Genomic DNA, 26,422 nt, shown 5'->3' with positions numbered 1-26,422 from the left:
CAGGCACAGGTTGGTCAGCCTGGTCTTGCAGTCTCGGCTGACTGTTCTTTCTACCAGTAGCTGGTGTTTTGCGCCTCTGGTATTCTTGCCAATCCCTTTCAGTGCCCTGCTCATGTATTGACCCATGTGCCTGTTCATCTTAGCCGATATGATGCCTGACAGGAGCTTCCATGTAGTACTGAGGCGGTAGTTGTATGGGACCGGTCCCTTCTTGGGGTCCTGGGGTTCTTGGGGTCTTCAGCCAGTAGGCGTGAACCATGTCGGGGCCTGGTGCTGTCCAACTCTTCATACTGGAGACCCTTGCTTGGATGTCTGCCACCGTGATGGTTACTGGACCCTGTTCAGGGAGGTTGCTATGGTCTGGTCCTCTGTTCCAAAGGCCTGTAGTCTAACCACTATGCTATCCAGCTGCTATATATATATATATTTAGGGATGGGTATTGATAAGATTTTCACGATTCCGATTCCATTTTCGATTCTGTTTAACGATTCGATTCTTTATCGATCCTCTTATCGATTCTTTTTTTTTTTAAAAAGGAGAACACTAAGGTCGATTAGCTTAGAAATTTGTTTTATATCTTCTCTTCGAACAAGGTAGAAATTTAGGAGTAACATGGCCTTACAAACCCAACAGTGAGATCTTAAGAGATCCCACCTACGGCTCTTCAATGGGGTGTCACAGGGTCCCCAGGAAAAAAAATTGAAAATGTAAAATAATAAAATAAATATTCTTCTGTAGCAATAACAAAGTATAACATAAATTGTTCTGTGGCAACTACACAAGAATATCCAGTAATGTCCCTGCCTACAATTAAACACATTCACTTACTGAAAATCAGGGCATCTGCTGTGGCAGCCTTTTACCACAAATTTAGTCACTGCTCGGTGACATTCGTCTATCCTGGCCTGAAAGGAGACGCTACCAGTAGACTGCAGCGAGAACTGCCAGCATCTGAGCCAGCCAGACTCTGTCCGTCTCTCTCATCATGGTCACCTAAATGCACAGTAATGGCAGGTTTTGTAATAAGGCAGATCGCGCTAACATAATATGCACTGTTAGTTGATTATTTACCTGCCACATTAACGGGAGAGGACGTGCAAACGTTACTGCTGCTGCTGGGTTGAGATTCACGAGTCCGGAGCGGAATTAAAAACCCGACATTCATTTAAGGTCATCGCGTGTTTTGTGAGCAAATGATTTTGCATATTCGTAGTGTTTCCTCCCTTAAATGAAATATCTACTTTGCAAGTATTGCAAGTTGCCCTGTTGTCATCCGTTCTCATAAAGTATAATCAAACTTTTGAGCGTTTGAGCCGCTTAGGCGCCGTGTTTCCTGCCAGGTAAATGAGGCTCCGCAACGTGGTGACGTCATTCGGGGCGACTGGAATCCATAAGGGAATCGTTTGCAAAAATGGCAAACAATTCCAAGGAATTGAAACAGTGGCAACCGGTTCTCAACAAGAACCGGTTTTCGATACCCATCCCTAGTGTGTGTGTGTGTGTGTGTGTGTGTGTGTGTGTGTGTGTGTGTGTGTGTATATATATATATATATATATATATATATATATATATATATATATATATATATATATATATAAATAAATAAATAAAAAGAAAAGATACCAGAGTTTGATGTAAACAGACTTAACAGCGCAGGTAGGAAACAACCCAATCTCAAAACGAATTCGCCAGTTAGGATTAGATGTAACTTTATGTGCAAAAGATTTTGTTAAATAATACAAAATGTGGAAGCATAGGAACACTTTCATTTTTAAGACCAAAGTGATCTGTTGATATTACTCAAACTTGGGTCTAAATCATGACAGTTCAGTTTAATGAGACCCACTACATCTATGCTTAGACTGGAATTCATTGATGCCATTGGTTCTGCTATCATTGTTAATACTGACGTTAAAAAAGCAAGCTCTAATATTCTGCATGTATATTACAGTAAATTATGATGTACAGATGTAACAAATGCAGAATACTTTAAATAGACAAATTTTGGCGTTATCTCAAAATTTGAAGTTATGTATGTTGAAATGTTTTAACTCAAAATGCTGAGAAAATAAGTAGAAATGGACAAAAACACAGTAGAGCTGGGCAGTGGCACAAAGTAGCTCCAGACAAATATATTTAGATATTATGTTGTGATGACTTAGCTTAAGGAGCTAAGTTCTACCTTTAGTTTATCTATGATTCATATCCAACAGAAAACAGTGGCTTATACATTACTCCTGCAGACAGACGATGTTTAGATGTCCAATTAAAAAATTAAATTAAACAACTCTTATTTTAGGCTCTGGAGTACATGCTCATTGTGCGCTGACACATTTGCAGTGGCTTGGTAGCTTTCCCCTTCCCTGCCTTTCACAATGCTTCTCACCCTAATATTTTCATGTTTTCAAAAACATATTTTGGTAATTTCAGTGTTTATGTAAAATATTTGCTCACCCATAATAAAAGAAAGTTGGAGTAAAGGTTTAAACACGGTTATCCATTCATAAAATACGACACTCTGTTAAAGATCAAGAGTATTTTAGTTTTTTTCCATCAACTAGCAACATGTAACGACCGCTGACATATTAATGCATCAGTAATTACTGTGTAATCCACCAAATGAAATGCAATAACAGAACATTAACTTGCAGCAGATAAATGTCCATTTTCTGGTATTTCTACTGTGACTTAAGTAAAGGATGTGCATATTTTTTTTCGAGCTATAAATATAAATGGGCTTGTTCGACCTTCAGGCTGCATAACTACATTTTCAGCCTCTCTCTTTCTCTCCCTCTGAGCTTTCACATTTCCTGACCGCTGTGCCTGTTTGTATTGATATTAGCACGAAGTGCAGAATCCTAATGGTGTATGTAAGTACCACAGCGGTCTCCCTAAGACTCTCATAAAAGATGTATGACAGTGATGGGGATTTGTGAGCTCAACCACATACTTGTATACACACATGTACGCAGTAAGCAGGTTTTGACCCAAAGCTTGACCTGGAATCCTCTCCTTGAGAGCATCAAGTCCTGTTACCAGGAGACCATTACTTATAGTTTGGGGGGTTTTCAGAATTTCTTCTTCCTGTCATAGATTAGAGTTGTAGAAAGACAGCAGCAGAGATGTGTTTACCAGTATCTGTTTCCTGAGGCTTCAGCTTTGTATCCTTAACAATTTCTTGTCTTTTCAGTTAGATCAGTCCAAATATTATAATGTTGTCTAACAACAAACAAGGTTCCAATTGCGCTGCTGGTTTGTTTGTTTGTTTGTTGGTTTGTTTTTTGTCTAGTGCAACTCCTGTTAGATTTGTTTCTTTTAATTTTATTATATTGTTCCCTGGTGTAGAAATGCCACAATATATTTGACAATATAACATTATTGTTGCTTTATGATAATCAGTTTCATTTCTTCTTTATTTTATTTTTGGAGAAATTGTCTTTTTTCATCAGTTTGGCACAGCAGAAGATTTATCCCAAATTAATTCAGCCTAAGAAAAACACACTCAGAGTCACAGTTCTGTGAAGTATAGACCACGAGATTTAGTCATTAGGTTCACAAGCCACATACAGTCCTGTTGTCTCACATTATCTGAATCAATTAAAGTATTTTTTAACTCAAAACTGTTCCCTTTCATTCAGTGTTAAGTGTACGTTCTGAAAACACACATATATTAAACCACCTAGCAAATAATAGCTTAAGAAAAACAAGCAGAATGTCAACAACATGTCCCTGTTCTTTGACATTCAGTCAGTCAGTCTACTGTCATTACAAAGAAATGCAAATGGCTCAGTCAAAGGCACAGCTCATTGACTTAACCATCTTACTTTTCTGTGACATGGCAGGCTGTGGGTGATGTCTTTACTTTTGTCAGTTCAAGGGCTGTAAAACTGATGATGATATTTTAGGTCTGTCAAGCTGTGATGATCGTAGACCAGTGATTTAACACACAAATAACTATTGTTTGAATATGGTCTGGTACAAGGACTGGACTGAAAATGAGTGATAACGTAGCCAATGTCTGAATAAAAATTCTAAAAGACCTTCAGAAATCCTGGAGAACTACTCATCCACCACTGTAAAATATTACAAGAAAGTCTGACTCTTTGGAAGCCAAATGTAAAGAAATGAGGGGGTGGTTCAAGACTTTTGTTTCAGCTCCAAATATAATTTAAAGTTTCCAGGTGAATGTGTCAAGAAACTTGATAAAGCTATTGTCTGACGTTGTTTTTGATGTTTCCCTAATGCCAGTCAACAGAAAGTATGAATGCAAATGCAGATTTTTTGTGTCTGTAGCTGTACAGTCTAAACTAAGTGTAATATTATCCACACCCATGTGTTCAAATGTAAATCAATGACTCTATTAAATGTTTGGAGTCATGATCAGCAGCCTGTATAGAAACACAAGATGCAAGGACTTCAGATCTTCAAATGCAGTGATCATAATAAGTAGCAACAATAAACTACAGTGTGATCTTATACAACCAGATAATTTATGAATGATGATGACATTTACGCTCGCCATTCTGTGTCTCTCGTCTAAGAAATGAGAAATCTGCTGCAATCGATTTCAACACACCTGTTCAGCAGCAGAACCACTCTCATCTCGCTCAAAGCAATTACATGATCAAAGACAGGGAGAGCAATCAATGTCCAAAGTAATTGGTCTTAGCTGCCTCGCAACCCTGTTAGAAAACTATTACAGCTAACTGCTGTGCTAGTCACCTCAGCAGCAGCTGTCCAATCGCATCAGGTTGAGAGGTTTCCCAAGTATTTTCCCAGCCTCAGCTTTAGGACTTAAAAGCCAGAATCAGTGAAAAAGATGAGCCAGCTCTACAGCAAAGCCTGTCTTATGACAGACTTACAGTATCTTGATTAGCCTGGATTGTTATCTCATCAAAGGTTTGATCCATTTGGCTTGTCTGTGCAGCACACTCACTGATAGAAGAAGATTCTGTGTAATTATTAGAGAAGTAGCAACAAGGTTATCGAGCCTCGGCGGATGAAATAGGGAGATAAAAATGTATTTCTATAGTCAGCTGCTTTTCATCTCGCACTTAACTTGTCCGTTTTCTTTCAGTTGTTATGAGGCTGTTGGAGTCTCATTGTAAGATCAACTTGCTTTGATGCTTTTGATCATGTAACAGATTCTCCAATTACATATGAAGTAATGTCATCCAGTTGTGTTGGATTTGGAAATGTTCAAATTTTCTGAGATTTTTAAAGAGTTGGCATTCCTGACATGATGAGCTTGAAAGTTCATTTTATACACCTTGGAAACATCAGAAGAAAAAATATTCTAACTTACTTCAGTAGCTGGTTAACAACAAACAAACTGTCACTTTTTGCTGTCAGCATCTGGAAATGATTTCAACTTGTTTTCATTCATCAAGAGGTCATTTCTTCCATGGCAATAAAGCACTTCATAAAAGCCACTAGAAAACCCCTGAGTCTATCCAGACTTCCTTGATCTAGCTAACTGTAAAAGACAGTGACTTGAAGAGACTCATTAGCTTAATTAGCTCTATAAAATCTCTGTGATCTATGTTTGACCAGGACTTTTTATGTTAAATGTCATTACATCTCGCTTTCCTTCAAGTGAAGGGTAATGTGAAAGTTTTGATCCACACCTCTCTTCTTTCTGTTTTGCTTCCAAGGAGCCAAAAGTGGTCTGCAGCACTAGTTTTCCAGGCTTTCTGAAGGGCATTCAAAGTTGTTCTGTGAATACTGGCTGCACATAAACACTGAATTTGTTCCTATTTTAATATTTGTCTCTACAAAAAGAAGACATCAATAAAATAATGCTTTTTCCACCAACAAGGTGATTCCCAAACAGGCACACCAAAAACATGGTGTGCTGTGTACTTCATGGTGTACTTCAAAAATTTGAAGTAACTTTCGGAAACATAAAGGACAAGAGAAGAAGCTGTCAAAATAACAATTATCTCCTACAGATGAACAGTATCTAAAAGTCAAGTCCTGGATTCACCTTCAGGTGATCCACCTTCTGTTCACCAAAGCCTCGTTAGAACTGGTCTCAGTGGAAGGATGGCTGTAAAGAAACCATTCTTAAAGGAAGGGAAACATGGATAAAATGCTGAGTTATGCAAAATTGCAAAAAAAAAAAAAAAAAACAAAAACTGGACTACTGGACTGAAAATCTGAAAATTATGAATCCTATTTTTTTTTTTAATCAAATGGTTCTCAATATGTATTTTTGAGTGTTTACAGCCAAACCATGAAATAGTCTCCACCTTGTTTTATAGATATAAAACAAGGTGGAAACTATTTCAGGGTTTGGGTCTGCATTTCAGTCAGTGGTTCCTGGTGTGTTGTCAAAAGTGATGGAATTATGAGGCTGCATTTCAATGTTGTATTTCAATATGTTTCAATGAATCACTGCATTTATTTTCCATTTTCTCAGCAAACATTAAAGAAATGAGAGGTGGATTAAGACTTTTGCACAGTATTGTAATTTCCCCCCAAAAAAGGCATCTCGTGTTTACGCCTATTTAATATGTGGCCAGTGGTATGTTAGCAGATATGCAGAAATAGCCAAACAACAACATATTTGTTTTTAATTATTATAATAAGCAGAAGCTACAGTGAATGGTATTGGTTGTGGCAGATAATGGAGGTTTAGTCATGCGTGGTAGTGGATCAGTGAGATGTGAAAACTGTAATAAATCAGAGCAATCATGAAATACAGTGCTGTATATTCAGTAGATAGCCACTTACACCAACATCTGTCCCACATGATATGCAGTCTATTACTGCTGATGTTTGGATCTAATAGTTATTGCTTTGTCACACTTCTGCCATGAACAGCATAAATGCCTTCAGTGTGTTTCCATCATACAGTCACACACATCAATGCATTCTGCTCATGTGAAACTCTTTTCAAAGGCATTGTCTTTCAAGCAGAGGGCCTTGGTGTAGCAAATCGGTCTTCATGGCAGGAGACAGTATTGGGATTTTTTTTTTCTGAGACAGGGCCTATTGGGATTGCTATTTCTTTTGATGTCATGTCATGCAATGGCATTTCAAGGGGGGAATATATTCCTTTGTAGAAGACAGACCAGGCAGGCAGTGACAAAAGCAGTTCCAGTCAGATCAGACACGTAATTAAAAGTTCTGAGAAGCCTGAAATGGCAAGGTCAACTGAAAAACAATGATGACTAAAACTAATTCATAAAGAGCAAAGCAAGTGATTAACACCTGGAAGAACTGGCAAGTTGTAGGCTGTGATGACATTGGTATAGCTGTGCTCAGTAGTTGTAGCCAGCGTGGATCAAGAAGGACATTGCTGAAATATAGCTTTGACAGTCCTCGCGTTAGATGAGTTATAGCTTGGTGACTGTTAGACTGTTTAGTAGGAATTCAAATTAATCTTTGAGGCTCTCCCAGACAGTGCTGGTGCAAGCAGAAAATACATATTTGCATACAATTGTTAGTCAAGTAAGCTTTTGCCTGTGTTACCCAAAATATCCCTCAGACTTCAGAACAGAGGAAAGTTTTAAAATTCAGACTAAATACTGAACAAACAATAACTACAAGAAATGTAGACTTCAAAATACTGCCAGTACTTATAACTGGATAATAGGCTTTTATATAGGTTTTTATATGATATATATTATTTAAGTGGAGTACTTTTTCTTTTATTTATTTGGTTGGATGATCCTGGATTATAGTGCTGGAATTGTTAAGGAGCTCTCCGTAGTGCTGAAAGTCTTGTTTCTCTTTTCTCCGTTGACAAACTGACAGGAAATTGAGGTCTTACTCCTAACAGAGATTACATCTTCTTCATCTGTAACTGTCATCCCAAAACAAAAAGGTCTTTTGTAGTTTGACTTAAATAAATAAATACTTACATAAAAAAGCCACCGTTTACTATATTCACAGAGCATTAAAGCTTCAGTTTTACAGGAAGTAAAAGCAACTAAAATAATAAGTAATCTAAAGGTAAAAACATTAAACCATAATTGCTTTCTATCAGTGCGTTGTTTATCACCTCAGTCTCGGTTTTTCTCACTGCAGGATGTAAATATTTCTACTTCATTACATCTCAGAGGCAAATATTGCAAAATCCACTTTATGACCACAGTGTACCTTTCATCTGATGGCTGCTTCCAAGAAGATAGCATGCCATGTCACAAGGCTTGAATAATCTCAGACTGGTTTCTTGAACATGACAATGAGTTCACAGTCATCTGTCATCTGAACGGGATGCGGTGGAACGAGAGGTTCACATCACAGGTTATGATGCTGTCGTGTCACCGTGGACCAATATCTCTGATGAATGTTTCCATCACCTTGTTGACTCTATGCCATGAAGAAGAAAAAGCTAATCTGAAGGCAAACAGGGTCCAAGGTGTACTTAATAAAGGGACCAGTGGGGACCACAATTTTATCAGTCTTGAGTTGAAAATGACCAGCTATTAAGACAATTACGGTATAACATTAAAACAAAATAGGTGGTAATGCTTATGGGTTCTTCTACTTGTGGTACTTAAAACAATATATTTTGATGCCACTAGTTTAATACTTATACTTCAGTATTTCTATCACCACTCCACCTTTTGAGCTCTCAGTTTATCACTCAGTCCAGCCCAGTTTATGTGACTCTGTATAGCACTTCACAATCTGCACCCCAACTTATTTGCTGACAAACGGTTTCTCGCTCTTTTGGGACCTCCACATTCTACTTTATCAGTACTGACTTTCAAATTACTCTCCTTGCAGTTTTTTTCCCTACAATAAAACTTTGTGCTACATGCCATAACTAATCAACATCATGACAAAGATGTTAGCAGAAATCTGCTGGAGGAGACATGACTGTGAGGTGTCACGTAGTTGATAGTCAGTCAGCTAACCATCACAGAGTTTTTAAGGTTGGTTATTTTCTGTGCTTCATGGTGTAAATTGAGTCACACTTTTCAAAAAGGTGTGTAGTGTGATCTCTTTTAAGATCAGTTATTATTATTATTATTATTATTATTATTATTATTATTATTATTATTATTATTATTATTATTATTATTATTATTAATATTACGTTTCACCATGTAAAAGGAAGCAGATGAATAATAGTCCTGGTGGTTGAGAAAGCATGTCGATTCTGAGTGTTATACCTGCCTGTATGGGTTACTCTGTGCCCTTCAGGGAGCAGAGCCATGCTCTGTCTGCAGTGCACTAATTAGTGCCATTAACACCACAGCCATTAATCATAACTCTTGAATAAAATGTGAAAATTACATGTAGGAGAGCAGCATCAAAGTGAAACCAGACAGTTTTGATGCATTTCACCATTTACTACTGATTCTGGAAGAGAGAAGCACAGAATGGACAGTAAAATAAAATGATAAGAATAAGACTCATTCATCTTAGCAATAAAGCTCCTGTGTTCTAAAACACATCTATTTTTCAGCAGACACAGTTTCAGGATACAGGTCCTGAATTTTTGAAGTATTTTCAGCACATTTTTATTACATATTGGGTGGCACAGTGGTTTCTTCAGAGCAAGAATCCGCTGGGTTAGACTCCACCGGTTGGCTGGAGCCTTCTGTATGGAGTTTTGTATGTTTTCTCCGGGTATTCCAGTTTTCTCCCACGGTCCAAAGACATGCACAATGCACATTAATTAATTGGTGATTCTAAATTGGCTGTAGGTACGAATGTGAGCATGATTGGTGGTCTCTGGGCTCCGGCCCAACGTAACCCTGAATTGGATAAGTGGAAGAAATTGCATGGAGGGATTTTTAGTTTTTCTATGTACACTGTATTTTCTTATAATAGGTAAGGTTTGATTTCCCAGCAGTGTAGCCCACAAATCCCCCTCCACATCACCTGGAACACTTCCAAAATATAGTCAAGTAAATTTGTATCATGATGGATTACCCACATACGCCAAGCTAGGTGGTTTTTCAGTTCTACAGGAAACAATTTAAAAATAACTCCTTGTCTTTGAAATGCTGACTGAAACTGAGGCTTATTTCCTCCTATAAATATTGTTTGTTTCACATGGCAAGTTCATCTTAACATAATCAATTTGGATCACCCAGAGATTTACTTCTGCTTTAATTGTATCCATTGAACAACTTCTTAGATCTCCTTCTACCTATAAGTGTTCGCTACATACAGAATCTGCTTTTAGCAGGGTGGTGGTTATCTTTGGTGTCTTGATTTCAAAATCCTCTTTAATGAGGTTAGAAATCTACTTTGTTTCTTTCCTTTTCCCTCTTAAAATAAGGATGTATTTAAAATGGAGCAGAGTTTTCTGCTCTCCTCTGTGAACCGAAGTCCTCAGTAATTGCATCTCATGGGACTCAGGCTTCATTTGTTGCCCAGCGAAGAGACAGAATCTCCAGCAGAATACATAAAACAAACCGGGGTGTCTTAGAAAAACACTTTTTCCTCATTTTATACACTGTGCACTCAATTCACCTGATCAATAATTGGAGACAGAATCTCCAGCAGAATACATAAAACAAACCGGGGTGTCTTAGAAAAACACTTTTTCCTCATTTTATACACTGTGCACTCAATTCACCTGATCAATAATTGAAGCGTGCCCCGTGAGTTTAGTTTTTGATTTGTTCCATTACGTATCCAACTGGGAGAGGAGATAACTTTGTTAAAGGAGTCATTTAAGATGACGTCTGAACAAACCCTTAAACTTGACCACTAATGGTCAACCATTCCTGTGAATGATTGGAAGAAACTTGAAAGACAAAAAGAGATGCTTTAATTCTGTGCAATGCATTAGGGTGGGAAACAATATCTTCCCTACTCCTCTGGGTCAATCAATAAGATAAGATTGTCAGAATATGCATATTAATTCTCCTTGATGCAGTTTCCTTGTTTGTGTGGTACCAATAGATAAGAACGCCATGTGTATCCAACACAAAGTGACTGCTGGAGATAGCAAAAATCAGTGTGCACAGCTGAAATTCTGCTGGCTAGAACTCTGAAAATAAAAACCCATTTTCCTCTTCTCTCTAAAATACAGCACAAGATCAATGATGACTATACAGTTAAGAATGCCCTCTGTCTCTTTTGTCTCTAAGCAGACTCTGTGCCCTGTTTTCCTATAATTTTCAGCAAAAATGCAATAGAAGACCCAAAGATCATTAAGAAGAATCGCAAATTAAAGATGCCTTTTAATGCCGATGATAGCGGCTGTGTTCCTGTTCTATTGGGTTATATGTAGTAAATGAAACAGGCTTGAATTCTAACTAACATTAAAGCTGCGCTGATTCATTTTTTCTACTCTTTATTACAACATTTATCACAGTGCAGATACACTCGAGCCTCCGGTCAATCGATTAGACGGGTTTGAAAGATGCACTAATCAATATTTCTGTACTAACACTGAATCAAATTACTGATGTACAAGTGATAAACACGCACACACAGAATTATCACTTAACTATAAAGCTTCCCACAGTGTGGCTGCTGCCTTTTATCTCTACTTTGCTGCTCTAGTCGTCATAATTTACAAATGCATTAGGCAGCTGAATTCAATGAAAAGGCCTTCTGATAAACACCTTCTATTCTACATGCCCAAAGCGCAACATTACAGGGAGCACAGATGGAGTCAGGCACTAGTAGCTGGTGGAGTCTAAACCAAACTTAGTAAATGCCAGAGCTTTCACTGGGGGTGCACACACACAACTCCAGCTGATTACTAAAGTTGCTTGCAGCTTGTTGCACAGCTGGAAAACAGCAAAAAAAAAGTCGCATTAAAAAGTCACGTATTGCAAAATGAGGCCGATTGTGCAGTTTTTAAAGTCCAGAGTCACTCTTAAAATAAAAAATAAAAAGCAGCCATGTGTAAAACCACAACACCAGTCATATTAACATCTGAGCTGGAGATTGTCTCTGAGCCAACACAACATCACTTTAACAAAGAAAGGAAAGCGACAAATTAAATATCTGAGCTTAAAAATGTACCTAATGTGGTCATCCACATAGTGAGAACGAGCTGGAGGCAGGAGTAATGAGCTGGAGAAAGAACAGCGGGGAGGCGCTTGTCTCGACAGCTGATTAATGAGACCGTAACAGAATTGGATTTGAATATCAATGCTGCTCTATTGCTTAAACTGACATTAATTGCCACCTATTAGATTGGCGCTGCACCTCTGTATTTCAAAACAATCACCACCATTGGGAGATTAGAAGGAGGGAGGGAAAAAAGGGTGGGAGGCCAAGTGAGTGTATCATTTGACAGCTGGTGCTGTGTGACAGGTTTCACAGTTACAACTTTGTGTATGTGTGTATGCCAGTGTGACACATGTGAATAAGAAAAACAAAACATAATTTCTAAGCCAAAAGAACCCTATACTGCCCCCTGGAGGCTGAAGTCTTAACTGCATGCCAGAATCATTGTTTGTTATGAGATGCATTTAGTTTGTGGAGCTAAAGAACCTGATCCCACGATACTCTCACACAGGTCATAATCTTTATAAAAGATCATGGCGTTGTTACGACTGGCCTGTTGGCTGAGAATAATGATTGTCACACGCCAATTTAGCAAGAATGAATTATTTCCTATTTTTACAGTTTAGACGTGCAAATAAAGGAATTTCGATTATATTAGATGAGCGATCAGGCCACCAAAATCATTAGGGGTGATATCTGTGGCAAGCTGGTGGATTAAGTGGCCAACAGCTGCTGAGCTGACTGGACAGACACAAAGAGAGAGAGAGAGAGAGAGAGAGAGAGACATAGAAGCCATCATTAAACTCGGCTGTTAGTGTGGTTCAAATGTCACTACAGGTCATTTTGCACTTCTTTGACAGTAATCACTGGAAATGGAGTGTTTCATTTGTCTTTCTTGCACCCACTTTATTTTTCTCATCTTTCGCTCGCTTCCCCTCCATGCTTCTTTCTCTTACTCCCAGAGTAATTGATATGATATGAGCTCTGGCAAGTGTAATCTTCTTTTAATTAAGTCCTGGTGCTAGCGCCAGCTTCACGCTGACAGTGACTTATGACTTTCCCCCTTTCATTTTTCTTGTGCTCCTTTATAATCTTGTTTTACCTCTGTTGCTCCTCCAACTTTGGTTCTCTCATCTCTTTCGTTATCTCTTTTCTCTAACCCTCACTTCCTGCCCCTCATCTTATCATCCACTCTGTCATCCTTGGGGTTTTTTCCTTCTGTTTTTCTCCAGTTTCTCTTTTAACTTGTCCATTCTTTCTCTTACACTCTAGTCACAGCACCACGAGGAGAAAAGAGAGCCCTCAGCCGGGAAATCATTGTTCTCAACAATCATCTCATGGAGGCGAAGATCACCATAATAAACTCAGAGAGGACAATGTGAGTACTTAAAGCTACTCCATCTATATAATGTAAGTTCCCCATAACACCTCTTGTCAGCACTGGGAATATACCTGAAGCTAGGTTATTTGGACAGTTTCTGAACTTTTTGGTATGATTGCTTGCCCAGATTATATTTTGCCTGCAGGCACAGTAGCCCAGGAAATCCAGGGCACAGAGACTTGATGCCCTGGGGCAGCTGCCTTCATTCCTTACTTACTTGGTGCCTTGTTAGCACCAAAACAACAGTTGGTTTTGGAAGATAAAAATCAACTCTTTCTGAGGAGAGCACTTCCTCATGTCAAACTGGAAGTCACACTCACTGTATTTCTGCAACATCCTCAATATTTGTGCTTCAAGGTGTCACAGCAGATAGAGGAATTAACTCTAAGCCACTGGATGTTTTATAGTGATAGAACTGAAATCAATGGGCATCCTCGGGGCTGGCAGAGGTTGAATCCACAGCTGCATAGACCTGAGCTCAACGGCATGTGGAAATTTGGTGCCTCGCTTTTCTTTGAAGTGATTTTACTGTTTTTTTCTTGTGGAGGGGCTCTAGGATGAGTTAGATTTTCTCTTACCGCTCTATGGCAAATTTTTAGCACTTCTGAGCTATAGAGCCCTCTTACAATCCTCCCCTCCAACATCCAGCGGAGGTGATTAGAGACGAGGTTCATTTTGAGTAGGTTTCAGAATTTGTCCCAGCAGTGCCAGCCGTGAGGCAGACATTTCCTCTGGAGATCAACTGTCAAATTTTCTGCTCAAAACACAAAGAAATAAAATAAAACCTCACAGTTGTGTCAGTGGGTCACAGTGCCTGAGACCCACTGCCACAAAACACACTACAAATGAATTGTGTGTTTGCTTTACACTTAACTGATGAAGCCGTTTAATCTACAGCAGTTTGCAATTGTCCTGAATTACCCCTCATGTCTTGATATTTTGCAAGGAAAATGGAAAACAGGTCCAGCAGTTTATTAAAAAATGTACAAACATACATGGAAATACAGTATAAGGCAAAAAACTTGAGTTTTCACAATTCTAACAGGCTTTAACATAGTACATGGTACATACACGAGCATGGTAAATACATGGTATTTAAGGACATGATCCTGTTCATCTGCAGTGGATAGGGTTTTTGGTTGGTGGTTGGTGTAAAAATATCATTTATGTGTCAAGCTGTGTTATCTCTTGGCATTTTTGAAAGAGCCAACTACAGAAATAGAAACAAATTATGTATTTTTGCAATAGGCTGCTAGTAAAGTGTCCAAATACACTAAGTTGTCTGTTATGTGCAAACAATGCTGGTTTGTCCCTTGAATTATAAATTAGGAACTGAGGCCTTAGGCTTGTCTTAGGGTATTTTATGCTTGAATGCTTCATAGGTCAGTGTCAAGTGACTTAAAAAAACAAAAAATATTCTTCTAAAATTGAAAGACCTTCAGGAAACCTGGAGAAGTACACTTCAGGACCACTTTAAACATTACAAAAAGGTGTGTCTATTAAGAAGCAAAGCATAAAGAAATAAGGCGGGGCTCAAGACTTTTGCACAGTACTGTAGAAGTTGTTACATATCCTACACATTGACAGGCAAAAGAGGGCATCAAGATGTTGATGATCCCCAAAGACTGTTCAAATGTAATAAATTACCTACAAAGATAATGACTGTGAAAGTAAATGGCTCTAATTTCACAACAACTTGAAGGAAAGAATCTACTCAATTCACACATTCAGAGATTATTAATATAGTGTACATAAAGAACTGATCATAAGACATCACAAAGTCTGCCTCACAACCAGCTGGAGCAACAAAGCTGTCACCTGGCACTCCCAGGAGAGACACACCACACAGTTCATATTAACTAAGACATCACCAAAGGTCTCAAAGGTCTATTTGAACTGTCCCGAAAAACTACAGGGACTTCAAATGTCTCTTTTCACCAAAACAGGGGAAAAAAAGATTCAAAAAGCAGCCACTGTTAACTGGTGGGGGAGTTGAGACTGTCAAAGAGAGGGCTTTGATGTTATGGGGGGAAAATGTCAGGGTTGTGCTATTAAAGAGCAACAGGAAAGCTACAGTGCAGCATGAACTGACCTTTATAAGTGGACAGGTTTAACAGAGGAGGGAGACGAAAAGAAAACCTTCTAAAACCAGTTAACCGCCCACACTAACACATGCATGCACAGTAAACGAAGAAAACAATGAAACCAGGCATCTGTTGTGCCAGTAGACCACCCTCACGGTGCTCTGAAATTTGAGCAAAAATTTAATAACCATTCTTTTCAGAAAGAAAGCATGGGTAAAGAGATGAATAATGCTGTACTTGCTTCCTTGGCTGGAAGGTGCAGATAAGTTAATGTGCTGTTTCAGACAACTCTAATAAAATTAGCACAGTCTGCACAGGGCAGATATGTCTAAAGAAAAGTTTGCTGGTATTGTAAAGATTCTGCAAACTACCCAGTGAAATTATGTAACCAAGATGCATATATATGCTTCTTGGTAACATATATTTTTATGTTCAGCTGTATTGTTGCACACTCTCCTGATTCCCCCCTCAGACATCTCCCATAATTATAAAGCACAATTAGAAGGCTGTAATCTAACGTATTAAAGGTTTTACTCAGGGATGGTTTAAACTCATAACACTCCTCACTCACAGCATGCTTTAGTTATCAAGATGCCAAAGAAAACCCTGTGTGTGTGTGTGTGTGTGTGTGTGTGTGTGTGTGTGTGTGTGTGTGTGTGTGTGTGTGTGTGTGTGTGTGTGTGTGTGTGTTTTAAGTGAATGGGAATAATCTTTTTGCTTTTTTTTCAGGACCTGTACAGGAAAGACTGCAATCTGGCAGCCCAGCTGCTGCAGTGCTCCAAGTCTCACTACAGAGCACATAAGATGTCTGAGGTGAGCTCACCAGCACTGCCTGCTGCAGCTACATCAGTGCAGGTTTAGGTTTGTGCGGCAGTAAAAAAAAAAAAAAAAAAGTTCAGCTTTAAAATTCGACGCCGACCATTTAAGCAAAGATGTTTTCCCATATGGAAAAGATATATATAAATCTTATAAAGTTTGTATCTGTCTTGTGTGAAACTTGTATGAAAAGCATATAAGAGTGAAAACAGATATAAGATCCCTTGAAAAATTATATAATGAAACTTGTATGTTTTGGATACTTACTAAAACAATGTATGAAAGTAATGAGAAAGTGGCCACTTTCATGAGTAATCACATATAAGTTTTTACTATTTCTTTTCCATATGGGTTGTTTATTTAAATTACACTCCAAACAAGGTTAGTCTAGACGAGCGGCAGGAAATTGCAGTGTTTACATCTGAGAACTTTATAAAGTGTATTAATAAAATAACATAGTTGGGTCTTTACTATTTATTATTTAATGCGGTTTAAGTTTTCATTTTTCATTCAAGCAGCATGTTGTACAAAATGCTTTGCTTGAATAAAGTCTTTTAGAAAGTGCTACATCTGAATTCAGTATACAAGGACACACTAGTCGAGCATTTGAAACGTACTGCTGATGCTGCTTTAGTGTATTCTACTTAACACTATGGACACACTTTGGTAACTCCTGCCATGTCGGGATTTCTCCACCAAAATTTACTTTCAAACAGCATTAGCTCCTTTCTTTCACAAATATTATTGCCAACATCTAATAATACATAATGTTAGTTTAAAGCATTAAAACATTTCCAAGCATTGTGTGAAACCTTAACTCATCAGCTTAAATCCAACATACAGCTCTGAGGCTAATGGACATAACTACATCAGCCACGAGTAAGCTTGAGATGGTTTCATTTACTTGTACTAATAAAGAGGAAATTAAATGTATTTTTCTTCTAATGAAGCAAAGTTTATGATATTGTGTTGGTGTACCATTAAAAGCCTTCTTGAGTGGTTTTCACAATAAGAAGGAGCCACAGCGCTCATGGCCTCTCCTCTCAGACTGATGAAGGTCTGCTGTCTGAAGTACCATCTGTGTGCATCTTAGCTGTGCATAATAAATGAATGAAAGGCTGGCTTGAGGTGCCTGAGGCACAAAAGAAAGGGAAAAAAATCTGTAGACCTGGGCTCATAATTAAGTGAAGCACTACCTACAGACTACTTGCATCACTAAAAACCCATTGATATAAATGAAATAGAGCAATAATGAATTCAGCTTGTTAAAACTCTGAAAAGGGGATGTTTTATGCTTTTCTTTAAACAAACACATTTAGGACTTTAGGGCAGGAAATTGAGTCCACTGGCTAATAGGGAGCTCATCTAATCTTTGCTGAACAGCAGCACTGTAGCCACAATGCAATAACACTAATTGCATATAGCTGCCAGAAACTGATTCCGATATGGCTGTTAAACTTAAATATGCATGCCAAGTATGTTTTTCTATAGAAAACATGAATCATCTAGGAATCTTTCACAGAAGTACATTAGTATTGCATGCATTAACACAGGCAATACTGTACTGCATTAGTGAGGGTAATTAGTGCTACACTTCAATCCACAAACATTGCCTTCTCTTTCATTTGCACTCTTCTAAATGGCATCAGCTGGGGAATATGTTTGTGACTGGAGCATGTAGTATTGGCCTCAGTTTTGAAGCACTATAGCTGCTGTGCATATTTAGAGTAACATTTAGACATGTTTTGATCTAAGCTGGCTGGAAACAGTAAAAATTCTGCTTTGGGGGATTTTGTCAGCCAAGAGATTCTTCTAGAAATAAGAGACCTAAGGGCTTAGTTTGCCCAATGAAACTAAAGAACTACTGTCCAATTACCTGCTCCGCTGCTAAATATAAACAAAATAAATAATAAAATTGTTGTTTTGTTTTTTTTTCATTCTAATAGAGAAAGACAGAATATCCACTAAAGAACACATTTAAAATAATTTAAATGTACACTGACAAACTTAGGAAAGGTCTGTGCATGTGTTTCCTGAGCAGGCGGACCTTACAGGCGTGTACTTAAAATAGTGAAAATCCTGACTGCTTCAAATCATTAACAAAGTGTCAGTCTGCTACTGACTTTTGTTTGGCGTCACTTATTGGATTGGAGGTCTGACAATTTAACAATTTATTAATTTAATAAATAGGGGCCTCAGTAGCTTGTGGAAGAACCACACACATACACAACAGCTTGGAAAACCTTCTCATACTCATTACCAGCGTCGTCACACAATGCTGTGGGACGCCCACTTTGCAGCTGGTCTCTGACACTCCCTGTTATATGGACCCTGACCTTCAATTTGGTGGTGGTACTAGGACTCACTCCTAATCTGAAAACAGCTGACCGTTGTAGTTCACAGGTGACACTAATCAGGCACCTGATTGTCAGCGCCTGGGGTACCAGAAGCTCAAAAAAAGAGTCAATAGTAGAATAAGCTGTTGGCCAGACAAGCCCGTATACTTAAGTCTGCATTTTTCTCACATTTTTCTCGGCACCATTTAAGGAAAAATAAACAGGATTTACAACAGTGTGAGATTTATTGCCAAGAAACATTGTTACAACAAAGAAATAATTGACCAAACACAAATGTACTTTTTTTGGTGCTAAGTTTAACTATTTCCCCCAGTTTAGATATGTAACAGATTTACCAAGATTAACTAAAGAAGCTATGGAGTGTGTCTTATTGCTAGTAAAACTAACATTTAATTTGAAATGTTTTATCTCCATTGTGAAGCAGGAAATATGGAGTTTAGGAACAAGGGGTGAATTTCTAGTCTTTTAAGTAACCAGCTCCACGATATGCTATTAATCCACTTATTGTAATAAAAGAAGACCTGCAGATGTGTTCACTGTCACGTTGCTTAACACTGCACAACTATGTGACTGTTAATTAAGATCTGCCTCAGATAGCAACTAATGCTGAGCTGACTTACTTGGAGCACACACTGTATATTATCTTGCACTCTCCCCCCACAGCCTCACCTACTTTCCATCTCTATTCCCTCTGGGAGAGTCAACAGCTGCTAAAAATAGCCCCGACTTAAAAGATGCAGATTATTTTATGCCGAGGCGAGCTTCTATTTCTTAACAAAGCTAAGTCAGAATTTTATCTATTTTTTTCCAATACCCAGCTGGAGACCCAGAGAACTGGTTTAATTTGAATCTAAGCCCTTCCCTGTGGAACCAATGTTGTTTGATGGTAGAAAGAGAAATAAAAAGACACTAAAAGAAAAAAAAGAGAGATGGGGGGAATGAGAGTCTTTTGGTTGAGAAGGCAGTGGTGCAAGAGGAGAAAGATGAAAGGATAAAGAAAGGGATGAGTAGAAAGAGAGCTCAGTGTGTCGGGAACAGTTCCTGCTGACCCTGACCAGCTTTAATAGGCACAAAGAGCCAGTCTGTAATTGACAGGAACATTTTTCTCAAACTGGAGCCAATCAAAGAGATTATGTGTCTGTGTGTGTGTGAGAGAGAGAGAGACACAGCAAGAAAAGGAGAAAGATGACAGGCTGAGAAACAGATGGAAGAAAGCAGGAAGGAAAGAAGAAATACTTATGTCTGTATAATTAAGTTGTGGACTCTGTAACACATAACTAAATAAAGGTTGTTTAGAAAGTTATTAAAGGTAGCACAGTTTCTTTGTGTTATCAGGAGAGGAATTCAGGTCAGACAGGGCATCTACCTCCAACTCGACTTCTTTAGGTTCATGAAGACATTCACCTCTCATTTAAGAGGTTTCATTTATCAAATGGCTGGTGGAGAGTACCAGGTTTTACTTCATAAGCATTTCTTCACACCTTATTTCATGTGATGACTTTTATGACTAATAGTTGGTCACCAACCCTTAGGGCCACTTCCAAGGGTACAGCCCCTGCTAGTGGTTAAATACCTTGGATCCTCCACTAGTTGTAATAGAACTGAAGAAGCCTCTTGGATGAGAGGCAAAAGTCTTCAGAAACCTAAAAAAACGACCAGTTGCCCTCAATACTACCATGCATGGATGAATGAGAATGTAAACATTTCCCCCCTGAGACACATATACTGGTCTAAATCAAAGGAGAATTTTTGCACCTAGACCTACAGAAAAGTAAGAAATGGCATTTAAAAATACATTCAGTATTCAGCTAAAAAGGCTCTTGAAGAACTTATTCATTTTTAAAGAGCTTTGCTGAATACAAGCTCAGCAACTGTCACAACTTTTCAAAAACATTTGTTTTGCTGTTTTGGGTTGTAGTTTCCTGTCTTTATCCAGCTTCTTTTGTCTCTCTTTGTATTTCTCTTCCATGCCTCAGCTGCCACTGGATTTCCAGGAACGCATCAGTTCCCTCATGGAAAAACATAATCAGAGTAGTGGCGTCACCATGGCAATGTGTCACTCAAATTATCCAGACGCTGTGCCCACAGCCATAATTGCCAAGGTCCTGGAAAAGCCAGAGCCTGGAAGCAGTTGCCCTGTAACGCGTTCACCCAGCCCGCAGGCACAGGATGGAGACTTTCTGACAGGAACAGGAAGCACTGATCATCTGAACCGGCGCCTTTCTTATAAGACATCTGACCTGTACTGCAGCGACACGGCGCTCTACTGTCCTGAACGATGGCAGGACACCGAGCGCAGACAAAGTGTCGACCTTCATGGCACTGGCCTGCTTCAGCTTCACGCTCAGAACTCTGTTGACAGCAACCCCGATGAAGATGCTTTCCACTCTGGAAGTTTTTCCCACCATGAACCCCCATCCTCCTTCCGTCACCACGATGAGTTCGGCACTGGGAGTCTCCCAGTGTCCAGTTCCTACTCCAGTTTTAGTCTTGCATCAGATGAAAAGGGAGGAGTTAGTGGAGGATGTGGGCACACTGGCAGCAGCACCTTATCTTCTTCCCACCAGGGTCTCTACATGGACTGGCGAGAAGGTAGTAGTGGAGACTATGAGCACAAAAGTATTTCCTCCTATGATAAAGACAGATCAAGCTTCCCCAAGTCCCACAGCATCCAGCACATGGCAACCCAAAGGAGCCCCCAGAAGGGCCCCTCACCAGCCTACACAAGGACAGCGTCATGTTTCAGTGAACCATTCCACTCCAGCACTCCTCGTCTGGCCTCCTCTCACAGCATGGGGTCTACAATTGGACTGGGCCAGGCTCATGGAGGAACCCTTGACAGCCAGGGTGATGTCCAGGTCTCCGAGGATGACCTGAGCAGCCGCTGGAGACAGCTCAGCGTGGAAGACATCAACACCTTCTCATCTTCTTATCGCAACATTACAGGGCGGGTTTCTCCATACAGTTTCTCTGAACGCCACTTTGCCATGGGCCCCTCCAGTAAAGTCAAAGGGTCTCTCTACAGCAGCTTCCAAGAAGGAGATGACGTCTTCCACAGTCGGGTGCTGGAGCAGTGCTTTCCCATGAGTTCCTCCTCTCCCAGCCGCAGTCCCAAGCCAAAAGAGCATCGCAAGCAGGAGAAAACTTCTGTGCTGTATAGAGCCAAGGATGACAGTCAGGACTCTGAGAGCAGTTTGTTCCTCTCAGGGAGCTCTAAAGACAAGGAGAGCAGCGGGGGAGCGACAGCGGCAAGCAGCGCAAAGAAGGACTACGTGAATCTGAGCGCAGATAGTTCGGCTGATTCCTTACACCAAAGCTCACTTGAAGCCTCAAGTCTTCAACACTACCCCACCCCCAGGCCGAGCGTCCGGCCCCGCCCGAGCTCCAGCTCTGCTCTCAGCATCGGCCCCGCGCTCCCAAAGAAGACTTCTGCAAGATACCAAAAGTTTGGCAGTACAGGACTGACGAGAAAGGACAGTTTGACCAAGGCACAGCAATACGGTACGCTGCTGAACTGAGTGGAGAAAGCGATTTTTATTTTATGCATGATGATGACGATGATAACGAGTCCTAACTTTCTGTACTGTTCTGTATCTCTCCCTGCAGCAAACATACTTGGTGTGATGGGGTGTTCCGATGTTGTTTTATGTATCTTAGCCACGGCACGTTTCACGCAGTCTGCAACCTTTTTCTCTATTGTACGTCAGTGTATTTATCGACCTGAGACATGCTAGTCAGTATGTTTTTGTTTAAGTGATGGCGATATTTAGAGGCACCAGGATAAAACCACATTCTCTCTACAACACAAAGATACTGTGCTATTCACTCTTTTTTTAAGTACTGTTAGTAAAACCAGCAAAAGATCATTAATTCTTGCTCTAATATATACAAGTGCTGAAAATGAAGTGTGTTTAATGAGGTGACTTAATTCTGCATGTTTGCGAGAGGTTATCCATTAGGTTTAGGCAGGCTGCGCTGACTGCAAACTGTTAAAACAATTTACTTTCACTTACACAAATGCATGTTGTGTAATGCATATGAATAAGGTGGAAAAAACATTTCCAGCTAAACTGTTTTTCAAAGAGACATTATCTGTAGGCAACCCTTACCAGAAGGAAATATTCTCCAACTGGCTAAATAAGAGATTTAAATAATATATATTTATTTCAAGGCCATATGATATTTCATAGCAAGATTTATATAGCTAATAGAGTAATCCCACACTTCTTAATAAGAACCCTAAATTGCCTACATTTGTCAGCTATAAAATATACAAATATATTTTTAAATAATTATTATGAGAGGAAATACACAAATATAACCAGGTACCCATTCAGTAAAACCTATTACACAGACGTACAGTATTGTGCAAAAGTCTCCAGCCACCTTTTTTTATGTTTTGTCTCTTTCTTGTTATTTTTTTTAAATGTTGTTTTGAGTAATAGTTTTCTAGGTTTTCTGAAGGTCTTCCAAAGTTTTTCTTTGGACATTTAGTTGCTTTTTTCATTCATTTTCAGTCCAGTTATTTTACCTCACCGAATCATTCAATGATAATAAAAAAGCATCTCACAAAAGGGATGAAGCAGTGTTGTGTCGACACATAACAGACAACTTAGCACAGAACCAATTTTAAATTATATTTTCAGGCACTCTGTTACTAGAGGCCTGTTGCAAAAAACAGATCATTTGTTCCCATTTTTTCAGGTAAGTCTATGAAAAATGCTAACGATAACACAGTCTGACAGATTAAAAAAAATAGTATTTTGGCATCAACAAGATGATTCCCATTGACAGCAATTGAACCAACTTCAAAAAAAAAAATCCAAAGACCTTACATGGGACCTGGGAGATGCATCTGGGCTTTACGTTGACCCATCCACCGGAAACTGACGCCTAATCAGAAATGGTGTCAGTAGAAGGGTGGCTCATGTCTTTTGCACAGTACTATAACTCAAACAAAGCAGCAGGTATAAGTCATTCATTTTACCCAACTGGAAATTTTTCATATATTTGTACAAAAATAAGATGACATCAGCAGTCATACTGCACAGCGGTTACCGTAAAAACCAAGACACTTGTGAAATTGCCTTAATCCTGTCCAGTGGACAGAAAGGTCTCCTTTACAGCATCTAACAACTGTGTACATACTGTATATCTGCTGTATTGTCACTGTATGTATGCACTACTGTTACAGCGTATGCTCTTCCTGTCAGATAATATATATACATACACAGGTTTTAGGAGACAGATTAAGTCACGTTTTTCGATGTTGATCATCACTGGATTTTGCTGACATGAAATTCTGAAAAATTTCTACTGATGTGCCAACTTTTAACACTTTTGGTACTATATACACAAAAGCAAAACGACACTGTTGGTTCTACTACTTTAAGGGGAGAGTTAATTGGAAAATTGTCCAGGCCTTGGTGGAAGTTCTGAAACGTATGCACAAGAAAAGGTGGATGGGTAAGTGCACTGAAAAGGTAGTAAAGAGTGACTAAACACAAACATGTACAGTCAGTGTGTTGTTTTCAACCAGCATGGTCAGTAAACACTGTGAAATGGACAAAGCTTGTGTATATACAGACATAGAAAGTGTCAAAGACCTTATTATAAAATACTGCCTTATGTTAAATGAACAACTGCAGAGAGATTGTCCTGCTGCCCAACAATCATACTACCATTTGCTATTCCAGTATAGAAGAGTACAAAATGACAATGTTCCAACATCTATGCACGCCAGGATTTCTTACTGTCTGTGTAGCTCTGCAGAGCCGAGAGGAACAGCGCTAGAGAGAAGGTAATTTACGGAAGCTCAACTTTGCCCTCAAATCATCACTGACAGATTTTATTTTCGAAAGCTATGCGTCTCTCACTCCCGCACATCTGAGAACCGGCTTAAGGCTGTTTGAAATATTCTGACATTGTCATATTTGTGAAGCTAAAACTGCACCATACAGGTCACTGACATTTTTTTTACTCTTATTTGGTAGACTGTTTAGGTCTTAGCAGTGAAAAAGGTTTGAAATTACATTTAACCACTGTGCAGAGGAAATGAGAATATAAATGGTATTTTTGTTGTGGGCGCAACGTAGAAAAGGAGATACTTCATACACAGTTGTTACAATATGAATATTTTTATCTAGTTTAAGTTGTTGTTATATTTATAGAATGTTTTGACCTTGAATGACGAGGCTGAAGTGGTTCTGTCCTGTCCTACCTCCAGCCCTGTTCCAGGAATAACAGGCCTGTTGTTTAAATGTCACGTTTGTCTGTCTGATGCATGGTTCTATATTTTTTGCTGTATGTTTATTTACTTAATAAAGATGTGTGTTGGGAAATTGATTGCAGACTTCAAGGCATATTATTTTAGGTAATTTATTCTACCACCATCTGGTGGTTCACAGTAGGGGACCGTTTTAAATTTTTATAACAAATCCTTAACCGGCTTAATTATCACATTTAGTTGCAGAACCGCTTTTAGCACCAATAAGTTGAAATAACAGTTTTCTGTGCAACTTTATCAGTCTCTCACTTCATTGTTAGGGACTGATATATTAATACTGCTTCCGCTCTTTAAGGTCTGCAGGCTTTTATTTAAGGACAGTTCTCTTAAGGTGCCACTGCAGCCTTTCAATCTTTCAATCTTTGACTGGGCCATTGCAACACCTTGCTTCTTTTCTTTTTCAGCCATTCTGGTGCTGGTATGCTTGGGATCATTGTTGCATGGCTTGTATGTCATCTGACAAAGATGGCTTCTTGTTTGACTCTAGAATACTGGTCGACTCATTGACTGTAAGCTCCTCAGGTCCAGTGGCTGCAAAGCGAGCCCAAATCATTACGCCTCCACCACCATGCTGATATGCTTTCTTTAGTTTTCACCAAACATGGCGCTCTGCATTATAGCCAAACTTCTCCACTTTGGTCCCATCTTTATAGAGAGCATTGTGCCAGACGTCATGCTGCCATGTCACTTTTAGTAGTAGCTCTTGGGCTTTTACTGAGGTGGTCGCACTTCCTGATCATTAACTCATCTGATTAACAGCACCTGGCTTCTACTTTATTTCCTATGGAAGTAGTAAGGGAACAGTATGTTTTTCCACAGGATGGCATTCTTTCTTCTTATTCTTACGGTGGACTATGTATGTAGATGCAGATTAATTAAAAAAACTGCTTTAAAAATCATTTAGGGGCCTTTTAAAGACAACTACAATGATGCTTTCTGTATCATTAACTGAGGTAAAATAAGCATAGGCGTTACAAAACAGGGGAAACTATTTACACATTAGATTTTTCCCTATAAACAAGGATAAGGATGTTTCTACTATATATACTGAATAAAGATCACAAGCTTCTGCACTTCAATGCTCTGCTGTTGACTGGCAGGACTCTGGGAGAACTTGGCAATGCTTTGACAGATGATGGCATATTTTTTTAGTTCTCTGGTTGTCTTTCTTTGATGCAGTGTGAAAGGAAATGTCATATCAGAGCCAGAGAGAAGAAAAGGGAATAAGAAAAGTGATGTGTATGCAGAATGTGGAATGAAAAACACTTCTGATTAAAAACCACCCGGAGAGATGTTTTTATTTTTATTTTGACAAAACCTTAAAGACTACGGTGATGATGAAATCCCCTGCTGTATTTGGGGTGAAAGGCAGGACTATAAAAGCACTGGGGTGTTTTTGTGGGCATATGTGCAGCTAGACTACTTTTCCACTTTAGATAAAACCCATAACAATAGTTCACTCTTTGAACTCTTAACTGTAAAGAAGCTTCCTTTGATCTCATACAGTGTAACTTCAACTGTTTTCATTTCAACCACCAAGATTACAGGATGTGAACAGA

The 26,422-nt window shown here is 39.1% G+C and overlaps 1 protein-coding gene across 1 annotated transcript in view; it reads left to right on the top strand.

The window, feature by feature from the left end:
* The window catches only part of begain (brain-enriched guanylate kinase-associated), a 62,147-nt gene extending 35,816 nt beyond the window's left edge, over nt 1-26,331 (top strand). The window contains 5 exon segments of the mRNA XM_080870885.1: nt 13,212-13,224; nt 13,227-13,295; nt 13,298-13,317; nt 16,134-16,217; nt 20,554-26,331. Coding sequence (XP_080727011.1) covers nt 13,212-13,224; nt 13,227-13,295; nt 13,298-13,317; nt 16,134-16,217; nt 20,554-22,095 — 1,728 coding nt within the window. The 3' untranslated portion in view covers nt 22,096-26,331.
* The last annotated feature ends 91 nt before the right edge of the window (nt 26,332-26,422 follow it).

Source organism: Rhamphochromis sp. 'chilingali' (assembly GCF_963969265.1).
Source record: "Rhamphochromis sp. 'chilingali' genome assembly, chromosome: 21".
In the NCBI taxonomy this organism is placed as follows: Eukaryota; Metazoa; Chordata; class Actinopteri; order Cichliformes; family Cichlidae; genus Rhamphochromis; species Rhamphochromis sp. 'chilingali'.
The sequence above is the reverse complement of the archived record's forward strand: the minus strand, read 5'-3'. Positions and strand labels throughout refer to the sequence as shown.